Below are 12,801 nucleotides of genomic sequence, written 5' to 3' on the forward strand. Positions count from 1 at the left end.
GCTCTGCAGATGTCTGTTAGCGAGGCGCCATGCGCTAGAGCCCAAGAGGAGGCCACACTCCGGGTGGAGTGTGCCCTCACACCAAGGGGACATGGTCGACCTTGCTGCTGGTAAGCCAAAACAATGGTGTCCACCACCCAGTGAGACAACCTCTGCTTTGAGAGAGCACTTCCCTTCCGCTCTCCACCATAACAGACAAAGAGCTGGTCTGAGGTCCTGAAACACTGCGTCATGTCTACGTAGGCGCGGAGAGCGCGTACTGGACAGAGCAATGCCAAGGCTGGGTCTGCCTCCTCCAAAGGCAGCGCTTGCAGGTTCACCACCTGATCTCGGAACGGAGTGGTAGGAACCTTGGGCACATATCCAGGCCGGGGTCTCAGGATCACGTGAGAGTTAGCCGGCCCGAACTCAAGGCACGCTTCGTCAACCGAAAATGCTTGCAGGTCCCCGACCCTCTTAAGCGAGGCCAATGCGGTCAGCAGAGCCGTCTTCATAGACAAGAACTTAATCTCGGCCGACCGCAAAGGCTCAAAGGGAGGCCTCTGCAGAGCACTTAAGACTACTGAGAGGTCCCAAGAGGGAACGAGAGGAGAGCGAGGAGGATTCAGTCTCCTCGCTCCCCTCAGGAACCTGATGACCAGGTCGTGCTGACTTACCTTTTTGTCTCCCAGGAGATCGTGGTAGGCAGATATTGCGGCCACGTACACTTTCAGGGTGGAGGGAGACAGCCTTCGCTCCACCCCCTCCTGGAGAAACGATAGCACGGACCCGATCGGGCATTTCCAGGGGTCTTCTTGGCGGGAAGAGCACCATGTGACGAAGAGGTTCCACTTCAACGCGTAGAGACGTCGTGTAGACTCAGCTCTAGCGGAAGTGATGGTAGCGACCACCGCAGGTGGAAGGCTACTCAAACCTGCCGTGTCCCGTCCAGAAGCCACACGTGGAGCTTCCAGAACGCTGGACGCGGGTGCCAAAAGGTGCCCCGTCTCTGAGTCAGAAGGTCTGGTCTCAGAGGGATAGGCCAGGGAGGGGCTGTCGCAAGGAGTAAGAGTTCTGGGAACCAGGTCTGGCCGTGCCAAAGCGGGGCGACCAAGACGACCTGCTCCTTGTCCTCCCTGATCTTGCACAGTACCCGTGCAAGAAGGCTCACTGGGGGAAACGCATACTTGCGTAGCCCGGACGGCCAGCTGTGCGCCAGTGCATCCGTGCCGAGGGTGCCCTCGGTCAGGGAATAATACAGGGAGCAATGGGAAGAGTCCTGGGAGGCAAACAGATCTACCTGTGCGTCGCCGAACCGTTCCCATATCAGCTGGATCGTCTGGGGGTGGAGTCTCCACTCTCCGGGGAGAGGCTGAAACCGTGACAGCTCGTCGGCTGCACAGTTCAGGTCTCCAGGGATGTGGACAGCACGAAGGGACCTCAGGCGCTTCTGACTCCACAAAACGAGATGGCGGGCGAGTTGAGACATACGGTGGGAGCGTAGACCGCCCTGGTGGTTGATGTACGCTACTACGGCCGTGTTGTCTGTCCTGACTAGCACATGTTGACCCTTCAGCAACGCTCGGAAGCGGTGCAGGGCGAACCGTACAGCCAGTAACTCGAGGCAATTGACATGCAGAAGGCGCTGGGGTCCTGTCCAGGAGCCCGCGGCTGCTTGTCCATTGCACATGGCACCCCAGCCCGTGGATGATGCATCTGTTGTCACAACAACATGCCTGGAAGCTCGTTCTAAGGACACTCCGGTCCGTAGAAACTTGAGGTTCGACCACGGGGTGAGTGTCTGTAAGCAGGCCCGAGTCACTGGGACCCGGAGCGTGCCAGACCGCCATGCCCATCTCGGGACTCGATCGCGTAGCCAGTGCTGAAGCGGTCTCATATGAAGCAATCCGAGCGGCGTTACCGCGGCTGCAGATGCCATATGCCCCAGGAGCCTCTGAAAATGTTTCAGTGGAACCGCACTCTGGCCCTCGACCTGTCGAAGGGCAGTCAGCAGAGACTGCGCGCGCTCGCTCGAAAGCTGCGCGCACATGGCGACCGAGTCGATATCCATACCGAGAAAAGAGATCCTCTGCGCGGGGCAAAGTTTGCTCTTCTCCCAGTTGACCCGAAGGCCCAGACGGGCTAGGTGATGGAGCACCAGATCTCTGTGTCCGCAAACCTGCTCTCGAGAGGGACCCAGTATGAGCCAGTCGTCGAGGTAGTTCAGGATGCGGACCCCGTGCTGCCGAAGGGGCGCAAGGGCTGCCTCGGCAATCTTCGTAAAGACGCGAGGGGACAGAGATAGCCCGAATGGTAGAACTGCGTACTGATATGCCCGCCCCTCGAAAGCAAACCGTAGGAACGGTCTGTGTCGAGGCAAAATGGAGACATGGAAGTAGGCGTCCTTCAGGTCGATCGCTGCAAACCAATCGTGAGGACGAACGCATTCGAAAAGGCGTTTCGCTGTCAACATCTTGAACGGAAACCGGTGAAGGTAACGGTTCAGGATGCGCAGGTCCAGGATTGGCCGTAGCCCACCGGTCTTTTTGGGTACAATGAAGTACGGGCTGTAAAACCCGCAATTCATCTCGGCTGGAGGGACAGGTTCGATCGCACCCTTCGCCAGTAGGGTGGCAATCTCCGCTCGCATGACGGGGGCGTTGGCCCCGATCATGGTGGAACGGACTCCCTGGAAGCAGGGAGGAACCCGTGCGAACTGAATCGCATAGCCGCGCCTGACGGTCCGCTCGACCCAGCGGGACAGCCCTGGAAGCTGAAGCCAGACATCCAGAAACTGCACCAGCGGGGTCATACGGTGTACAGACGTACCCGGTGTGGGCTTGCAGCGATGCAGCGTCACCGGCCCGGACATGGGAGGCTGTGGGGCGTCCCGGTGCGGGGGCACGGTTGACAGCTGCGTCCTGACAGAGGAGACCAGGGAAGGACCAGCGTTCCACTGGGGTCTGCTCTGCCAGGAGGCTGGCGACAGAGTGGGATGCGAGTGGCGGGACCCGTGGGTGGCGCGCACCGTCATCACCGGACTCTGTGGGCTCAGGGATGGGAGTGTTAATTCTTTCTTTGACCAACATAGGGTGCTGCTGACCCGGGGGCCAGCAGCTGAACAAAGGATTCTCCCCCGGCCCTCCACCGGGGGAAGGAGTGGTCCTGCTACCATCTCCTCGAAAGAATTTCCCATCCCTGAGCCGTCCGTCTCAGGAGCGCCGCTTGGCCTGGCGTTTAGCGGGGCGCGGGGCGGCCTGAGGGGACTTGGACGCCTTCCTACGGCTTCCTCCGCGACCCGGCCCGGGTGAAGGCTGCTGCTTGGACCGGGTGGGAGGGGCGGGAGCCTTAGGAGGGCGTCCTCGGCGTGGAGCAGACTGAGTTGACTGCGCCGGCGGCGGGGTGGAGGCAGCAGCTGGCCGCCGGGGCAGTACGTGCTTAATAGCCTCAGTCTGCTTCTGGGCGATTGAGAACTGTTGGGCGAAGTCCTCAACCGCCCCGCCGAAGAGGCCGGCCTGGGATATGGGGGCATCGAGGAACCGGGTTCGCTCGGTGTCCCGCATATCGGCCAGGTTCAGCCACAGGTGACGCTCCTGGACCACATTTGTGGACATCACTTGACCCAGGGAGCGTGCGGTCACCTTCGTCGCCCGGAGAGCGAGGTCGGTGGCGGCACGCAGCTCATTTAAGAGCCCCGGATCAACTCCACCCTCGTGCATGTCCTTGAGGATCCTGGCCTGGTAGACCTGGAGGATCGCCATGGCATGCAGCGAAGCGGCAGCCTGCCCCGCGGCTCTGTGCGATTTCGCCACCAAGGTTGATGTGAATCGACAGGCTTTGGAGGGGTGCTTAGGATCACCACGCCAGGTTGAAGCGCTCTGAGGACACAGTTGCATCGCAACAGAACGTTCAACTGGAGGGACCCCAGTGTACCCTTTAGCTGCCGCCCCATCGAGGACGGAGAAGGCGGAGGAAGTCAGTGAACGGTCACGGGAAGACAACGGGGACTTCCAGGACCGCGTGAGTTCCTCATGCAGCTCGGGAAAGAAAGGTATTGAGGGCAAGGACTGACGGGTGTCAGCGCGAGCCCCCAAAAACCAATCATCGAGCCTTGAGCGTTCGGGACAGGGTGGAGGGTTCCACTCGATCCCTAAACTCGCGGCTGCCCGAGACAACATGGCTGTCAGCTCTGGATCTGACTCGGGCAATGCTGGCACGCCCGAGGGCGGCAGCACAGCCGAGTCGTCATCTCCAGAGGACTCGAGCCCACCTTGTGATGCGGTGATCGACATCGCATCCTCCTCTGGAGCGCCAAATGAGATGCGCGGGGGGGCCGGAGCCGGCCCCGCGATCTGCATCTGAACACTCGCGGGTTGCAATGTGCAAGACGGGGGTGTGGCCCGAGGCATGAGCGTCGGGGCTTTGTTCCACACCGTAACCGTCAAGTCACCCTGACCACCAGCCGAAGTACTGGGCCTCTGGGACTCAGTAGATCGGGGTGTGGTAGAGGGGACTCTCACTTCAGTACGAAGGTCATGGAGTCTTGACCGCAACATTGCGATGGTCATGTTCCCGCAGTGAGAACATGACTCATCCGCGAACGCTGTCTGAGCATGCTGAAAGCCCAAACATATCAGACAGTGTTCGTGCCCATCAGAAGAGGAAAGCAACCGACCACACCCAGAAGTACACGGACGAGACATCCTGAAAAGGACGCGTCACGTGTAAGCTCTTTTATGAGAGGAAGCTTCGCAGAGAACGCCGAAGCGCCCAGGGACCACACACCAGCTGTCTAGCGGACCACTGCGCAGATCAGCAGGCAGGCAGTATGATGATCACTGGAACGCGCCGTAACACCAACGCCTCTGGAAAGCTGCTCGTCTCGAAAGCTGTCGATGACTCAGATCAGGCTTGTAGGAGTGAAGAGATCCTCTTGGCTCCAAAGCAGAAACATAATGCGATGTTCGCAGCGTACTTCCTTATATACCCACGAGGTGGGGCGGAGTTACGCATGCAAATTCCGCATGCCCATGGCATTGGCACTGCCATTGGGCGCTGTTGAATACGATGAAGATGATTGGCTTCTAAGCGAAACCCCCATTCGTTAGTCACTAACGTACGTCGTAGTGACTGAACGAAAGGGAAACCTCATTATAAAACCACATAGAAAAATCTTGAGGTCGTGCCACATGACTATTCTTATTTCACTTATTTCTGTGCCTTAATTTAATTATTATATTGATTAATAATACATTGTTAGCTAATCTGTGTGCTTTGTATATGTGCATTTCTGAAATGTATAACGTGGAGAAATCACTTTAAATTGTAATGTAGACGCATGCATTTTCTGTGAAGCTGCTTTGAAACGATATGTATTGTGAAAAGCGCTATACAAATAAATGTGAAATGAAATATTCATGAACACAAGTTTAACAGTTGCCAACGGTTGCAGATTGCTCTAATAATAGCTTGCCTCTTGAGCATGTAGGCAGCTGCTGTATTATAAAATGCAGATGTAACTGGTCCTACTCAACCCACTGCAAGCGGGATTCGAACCAGGAACGCTAAAGACTGCAGCTACTAGTGACCCTCTTGAGGCCAGGGGAGTAAGGTTTACACGCACAGCTCTTTCTGGCCTACATCAGTTTGACTACTTTGGAAAAACAAACCGAGCCAAAATAAAGCGAACCGCACCGAGTCATTCCACCCAGTGGGAAAGCGGCATTACTGGCCTAGGTCTGTTACACTCAAGCCCCCTAAACCTTACTCCTATCCAGGTCACGGCACCAAATGTAACAGGTCCTACTTGACCCACTTCGAGTAGGATTTGAACCAGGGTCTCCGGCGTCAGAAGCGGTGCTCTAACAAGGAGGCTAAAGACCACAGCCCCTTGCGTCAGTTGAGATCAGCGCCTCTTGATATCAAGAGAGTGATGTTTACACGCACAGCTCTTACTGGCCTAGATTTTTTTTATTTTTGGTTAGGGCTGCCCCTGCTGTCTGGTCGGAAAAGTTGAGAAAATTTGGAAGTGAGACGGTGAGTTTATGTACATGCTCAGATGTGTGTGTGGGACATCAGGTCCTTGGGTGTATTGCCGAAATCCATCAGAGGCAGACGGTGGGTGATAACTCCACTCCATAAATGGGATGGAGGACTCCACTCCATTGAGGGTTCAGAGGGGCACTGGAAGCCATCAGAGGCAGAAGGTGTCGGAATAACTCCTCCCTATTGAAGGGTAGGAGGTCACAAGGAAGCCTAGTTGCTACAAGTGTATCACAAACCAAAGCTCTCTGACTCTTCTATTCAGACAGAGGAGCCCCGAATTTAGTCAGGAATAGTATTCTAGCCTTTTGTTAAATACAATTATTTTAATTTCTTATGGATATGTTGTGATTATTTAATCATTATTTTGATAACTTTTCTATGTTAAGCACTTTGAATTACCATTGTGTATGAAACGTTCTATATAAATTAACATTTATCTGTTACACTCACCCCCCTAAACCTCACTCCCATCCGGGTCATGGCTTTGAACCAGGGTCCCCGTCGTGGGAGGTGGCGTGCTAACAAAGACACTAAAGACTGCAGCCACTAGCGTGTCTCTTGAGGCCAGGGAAATGTGGTCCGTCTAACCTGAAACACAGCCCCAGAGTTTACTAAAACGGGGTCTGCAGCATTTCCAAATGTCTGTTTCCGAGGGTCGAAAACTCTGGAGTAGTGTGGACTCCAAGTATAACAAGAGTTACGGCCTCTAAAACGAAAACGTACTAGTGTACACAGGGCCTTAGTCTTCTGGGTTTTGATGTCATTCCTGCACCACTCTATTGCCAGCTTAGCTATAGGAGAGGTTACCTTACATTTAGGATGCTAACTGAAGCTGACTAAGCTGTAGAGCCTATATGAACCACTTGTGTAGAAGCTAAAAATACGAAGATGAAAGCAGAATTTTTTATGTGATCCTTTTAGGTGGCGTTAAGTAAACAATGGATTTTAATTAGATTACAGGTCTTTGAAAATGAAACATTGGTTCATTTTGCTGAGGTAAATGACCCTCCCTGCGCAAACACATTTTCTGTTTTCTCTTCACACAGAACCAAAGTGAGTCCCTTGCTACAAATTGAAGTTGAGCCAACATCTGATGTGAGTCATCCTGCTTCTATAGCAAATGTGTACAATCATGTGCTAAAACCTGAATACAAACACTCTTAAAAAAAAAAGGTTCTTTATTGGCATCGATAACCCTTCCTCATGGAATGTTTCCATTGCACAAAAGGTTCTTTATAGTGAAAAAGGGCCTTTATATTACAACCCAAAATCAGAAAAAGTTGGGACAGTATGGAAAACGCAAAAAAAAAAAAAAAGAAGTGATTTCTAAATTTACTTTGACTTGTATTTCATTGCAGACAATATGAACACAAAATATTTCATGTTTTGTCTGGTCAACTTCATGTCATTTGTTAATATGCATCCTTTCCTGTCATTCAGACCTGCAACACATTTCAAAAAAAGTTGGGACAGGAGCAATTTAGGGCTAGTAATGAGGTCAAATGGTTAAATAATGATGTGATTTGAAACAGGTGATGTCAACAGGTGATTGTAATTATGATTTGGTACAAAAGCAGCATCCAAGAAAGGTCTAATACTTTAGGAGCAAAGATGGGCTGAGGATCGCCAGTTTGCCAACAAATACGTGAGAAAATTATTGAAATGTTTAAAAACAATGTTCCTCAAAGAAAGATAGGAAGAGATTTGGATATTTCGCATTCAACAGTGCATAACATAATTAAAAGATTCAAGGAATCTGGAGGAATTTCAGTGCGTAAAGGACAAGGGCGCAAGCCTAATCTGAACAACCGTGATCTCCGATCCCTCAGGTGGCACTGCATCAAGAATCGTCATTCATCTATAAGCGCTATCACCACATGGGCTCAGGACAACTTTGGCAAACCTTTGTCAAGTACCACAATACGTAGTTACATCCACAAATGCCAGTTAAAACTGTACTGTGCCAAAAGGAAGCCCTATGTTAACAGTGTCCAGAAGCGCCGTCAACTTCTCTGGGCTCTGAGGCATCTGGGATGGACCATCACAGTGGAAACGTGTACTGTGGTCAGATGAATCAGTATTTCAGGTATTTTTTGGGAGGAATGGACGCCGTGTGCTCCGGACCAAAGAAGAAAAGGATCATCCAGACTGTTACCAGCAACAAGTCCAAAAGCCAGGGTCTGTCATGGTATGGGGTTGTGTCAGTGCCCTTGGCAAAGGTAACTTGCACTTCTGTGAAGGCACCATTAATGCTGAAAAGTACATAGAGATTTTGGAGCATAATATGCTGCCTTCAAGAAGACATCTTTTCCAGGGACGTCCATGCATATTTCAACAAGACAATGCAAAACCACATTCTCCACACGTTACAAAGTCCTGGCTGCGGAGGAAGAGGGTACGGGTACTTGACTGGCCTGCCTGCAGTCCCGACCTGTCTCCATTAGAGAATTTTGAAGCGCAAAATGCGACAACGAAGACCCCGTACTGTTGCCCACCTTAAGACTTGTTTGCAGGAAGAATGGGACAAAATTACACCTGAAACACTTCATCACTTGGTGTCTTCAGTCCCTAAACGTCTTTTAAGTGTTGTGAAAAGGAATGGCAACATTACAAAGTGGTAAATGCTTTACTGTCCCAACTTTTTTTGAAATGTGTTGCAGGTCTGAATGACAGGAAAGGATGCATATTTACAAATGACATGAAGTTGACCAGACAAAACATGAAATATTTTTGTTCATATTGTCTGCAATGAAATACAAGTCAAAGTAAATTTAGAAATCACTTCTTTTTTTTTTTTTGCGTTTTCCATACTGTCCCAACGTTGTATTAGAATGTTCTTCACAGTAAGCTAACTAGTTCTTTAAAGAACTGTTTACTGAAAGGTTCTTTGGGGAACCAAAAATAGTTCTTCTATGGCATTGCTGTGAAGACCCCTTTTAGAACCTTTATATTTAAGAGTTTGAAGATTCCATACATCCATTATTCTTTATATCTATCGCTCTATCATCTGTCTGTTAATCTGTCCATCCATCCATCCATCGTTTCTATCTATTATTCTTTATTTCTATCACTCTATGATCTGTATGTCTGTTTGAACTATCAGAACGAGGAAGGCAACGATGAGGCCGAGGGCTCAGCGGATGAGTTCGAGGAGATGAATCTCTCCCTCTTGTCCGCACGAAACTTCCCACGTAAGGCCAGCCAGACCAGCATTTTCCTGCAAGAGTGGGACATTCCCATGGAGCAGCTGGAGATCGGAGAGCTGATTGGGAAAGGCCGGTTTGGACAGGTCTACCATGGACGCTGGCACGGAGAAGTGGCCATACGACTAATTGACATTGAAAGAGACAATGAAGAACAGCTGAAAGCATTTAAAAGAGAGGTGATGGCATACAGGAACACGCGGCATGAAAACGTGGTTCTCTTCATGGGAGCGTGTATGAGACCCCCTCATCTGGCCATCATCACCAGGTAGGCTTGAACAGAATTTGAGCAACCACAGCTCAATATTTCCAGGGGCCTGACTATATCTCAGTGGGAAGTTGACTCAATTTTCCTGATCTTCTCTAATCAGCATGACCTCATAGCTTGCATTAGTTGCTGCTTTCAGCCTAAAATGAAATGACATGTCATTGTCCACAAATGTAAACTTAAGTGGCTGAATTTTTTCACTTCTCATGATTCTCGGAAGACATGTCAGCGTAGGAATGGAGAGAGCTATGAAAAACAAGTGCTACTTTACAGTCTGAACAGGAGATGGCCATTATTATTTCCTTCCTCCTGCAATACAAATTGGTGCTTCCTGTTTGTTTGTCTGCAAGCAGATGCTGAGCTGCATGGCCACAGCCAATAAATGATTAAAAAGATAAAAACTATATTTTTCTATAATCAAAGTGTTAACAATTTTTGATACAATTGAAACTAATAATTCTCATCATCAACTTCAATATCACAAAAAACTAATACTAGCCTAATACAAAAAATTTAAAAAACCCAACTCAAACTTACTGAAGACAAGTAAACAGTCAGTTATAAATTAACAAAGAAACTAATTACAGCAATAGGACAAAACTAGAATAGAACAAAGACACAAATGAAATAGACCTTTCTGAAAAACTACAAGCAATGAATAAGAAATAGCCTACTACATAAATTGTTTAAAGTAATTAAATGTATACAAAAAACACTGCATAGTCAGCCGTGAGGGATTTTCTCTTTGTATTTTGTTGTTTGACTAACAATAATGATAAAAACAGCAGCTGTCACTTTAAGACCGAATGCACTGATCTAATATATACTGATACACATGCTCTTTCAACTGTTTACGTTCACTTAAGACAAAAATGACTGTGTTTACGAGGCTACAAGCAAAGATGGCCATTATGACCAGGGGTGTCAAGTAATGAAGTACAAATACTTTGTTACCTTAATTAAATAGAAATTTTGGGTATCTATACTTTACTGGAGTAATTATTTTTCAGCCGACTTTTTACTTCTACTCCTTACATTTTCATAGCCTGCCGTCATTATGTTAAGCCCGCCCACCGACTCTACACACGCTGTGATTGACCTGACCAGAGTTTGTTTTTTTCCAGCTCTCAGGTCTACCGAGAGTTGCTAGACTACACTCGCGGCAAAATACATTTTCTGCAGCTAGGGTGCGTCTAGATTTCTAGGCTAACATTTTCACGCAATTATGTGTACTTTCTACTCCTTACATTTTAAAAATAGCCTCTTTACTGCGATTTCATTTTGGATTGTTTTCATTCCGGCTTGTCATCGCTCAAAAAAAAAAAAACCTATCCAGATAAATCACGCCATCCAGATTGAGTGAATTTGATTGTGGTTGGATGAGAAGTATAAACATATACCATTCCGACACCCTATTGGTTTGTACGTGATCCATCGCACCTGCACATGACACAAATCATTATTAAATTATTATGGCCTTTAGAGAAATGGTGGGGTTGTGCACTATAGGCCCCTGTGGCGCGGCCTAAGCTTTTGTCCTTAATGGCATTTTTTCCCTTAGGCCTACATTACTTTTATACTTTAAGTAGTTTTGAAACCAGTACTTTTACACTTTTACTTGAGTAAAAAGCTTGAGTTGATACTTCAACTTCTACAGAAATCTTTTTAAAGCTACACTATGTAACTTTTCCGTCCACTAGAGGTCGCCTGTTCAAAACAAAGGCGTATTTGATGACGCCACGTTTGAGCGCAGAATCTTGGGACATGTGGTCTTCACCTCACAGCCAGCCTCGGGCAGAAATCATGTTCATGGATGCGATTATTAACATTACTGTAGGATGAAGCAGAAGCAGGACCGAGTGTTGTGGAGCTGAGCAAGGCTGCAGGAGTGATTGAAGAGCGGGACTTTTATTATGGCATAGTCGCCGGCGGGACTTTTATTATGACACGGTTGCCGGCGCCACTTCCTCTTTTCCAGTCATGAGTATGAGGCAACGCAACTCTGTTAATCGTATTAGATATATCTGAGTGTGTTGAAAAGGAAGTTATGACGTTCGCTCAGCGGCTGCTATGACACTTGTTCACACTGCAGTGAGAGTAAAGTGTTTCACTGAATAAAACCGGAAACCGAGGGTGACGCAGATATGACGCAATCGACAGGCGACTCCCTCACACGCATAGCTCACACGTCCCGGTTCCTTGGTTAAAATAGCAATTTCTCACGATTTACAAATAGTTGGAAACATTTGGGATATTCTAAGTACTCAACTGAACAAAATATATAACACTGGCCTAGTGGTTTCTGGATATTTTACTGCAAAAATCCTACATAGTTCACCTTTAAACCCTATTTTTGACACCCCTGATTATGACACATAAGTGTGTGTATTTGACCGTTTTCAGCCTATTAAGGCGGCAAAAAGAACTCTCTCTATGAGCAGCGGCTTCATGTGTGCGTGTCTCTCAGACAATGCGCGCATATACCGAAATGCGTTCTCTTTCGCCTCTTATTGCACTTGAATGGTTTAAAATCACTTGTCTTTAAACAGCAATGTTTAAAAGCGCATGCAAATGATAAGCTTTTGTGACGGCGCAGCACAGCAACGCCACGTGAGCGTAACCGCGATATAGACGGTATTCCAAAATTGTTGACAAATTTCTACCGGTTTATTGTGTTTACCGGTATATCGCCCACCCCTATGCTGCGTCCCAATTCGCCTACTTATACTACGACCTAAAAGTATGTACTCTTTTTGTGTAGAAAAAGTACATACTTTTGAGTGTGTAGCAAAAGAGTATGCAAGCTTTGGGACATACTATTTCGTCATCTTTAACGGACTCTGTTGCTTAGTTACGTGCATCCCGTCACCGTTTGGGACGCAGCGATAGTCTTGACCATATCTTCATGCCTAAATGCATTGAGTTGCTGCCATGTGATTGGCTGATTAGATATTTGTGTTAACAAGCAGTTGAACAGGTGTACCTAAAAGAGTGGTGCAGGTATGAGTTAGCATTTTAGCACTTCTGGTTCCATGGTCCCGAAGGGTTTTTTGAATGGGATTTTAATTAAATGGCTGAAATAAGGTATGTGCTTGACAGAGATTGAGATAATCCAAAAGCCTATGGAAAAATCCTATTGGGTTTTTCTCGAGGGAACCAGTGTGATGCTAACTGCCGATTGGCCTACAAAGTGATACCTGCACCACTCTATAAAGTGGATGGTGAGTGTGTTTACACACACACAAACAATAAACAATGAATAATAATATATTAGCCAATTTTTTAATGTTGATCTGACTTTTTCAG

At 48.3% G+C, this 12,801-nt stretch overlaps 1 protein-coding gene across 1 annotated transcript in view; it reads left to right on the forward strand.

Moving 5' to 3' along the window:
* ksr2 (kinase suppressor of ras 2) overlaps positions 1–12,801 on the forward strand; it is a 169,749-nt gene that overhangs the window by 129,157 nt on the left and 27,791 nt on the right. The window contains exons 15-16 of the mRNA XM_079815181.1: positions 7,071–7,119; positions 9,128–9,495. Of these exons, the coding sequence (XP_079671307.1) occupies positions 7,071–7,119; positions 9,128–9,495 (417 nt within the window). The remainder of the gene's footprint in view (positions 1–7,070; positions 7,120–9,127; positions 9,496–12,801) is intronic.

The sequence above is a fragment of the Gobio gobio genome (assembly GCF_949357685.1).
Source record: "Gobio gobio genome assembly, chromosome: 4".
Classification (NCBI taxonomy): domain Eukaryota; kingdom Metazoa; phylum Chordata; class Actinopteri; order Cypriniformes; family Gobionidae; genus Gobio; species Gobio gobio.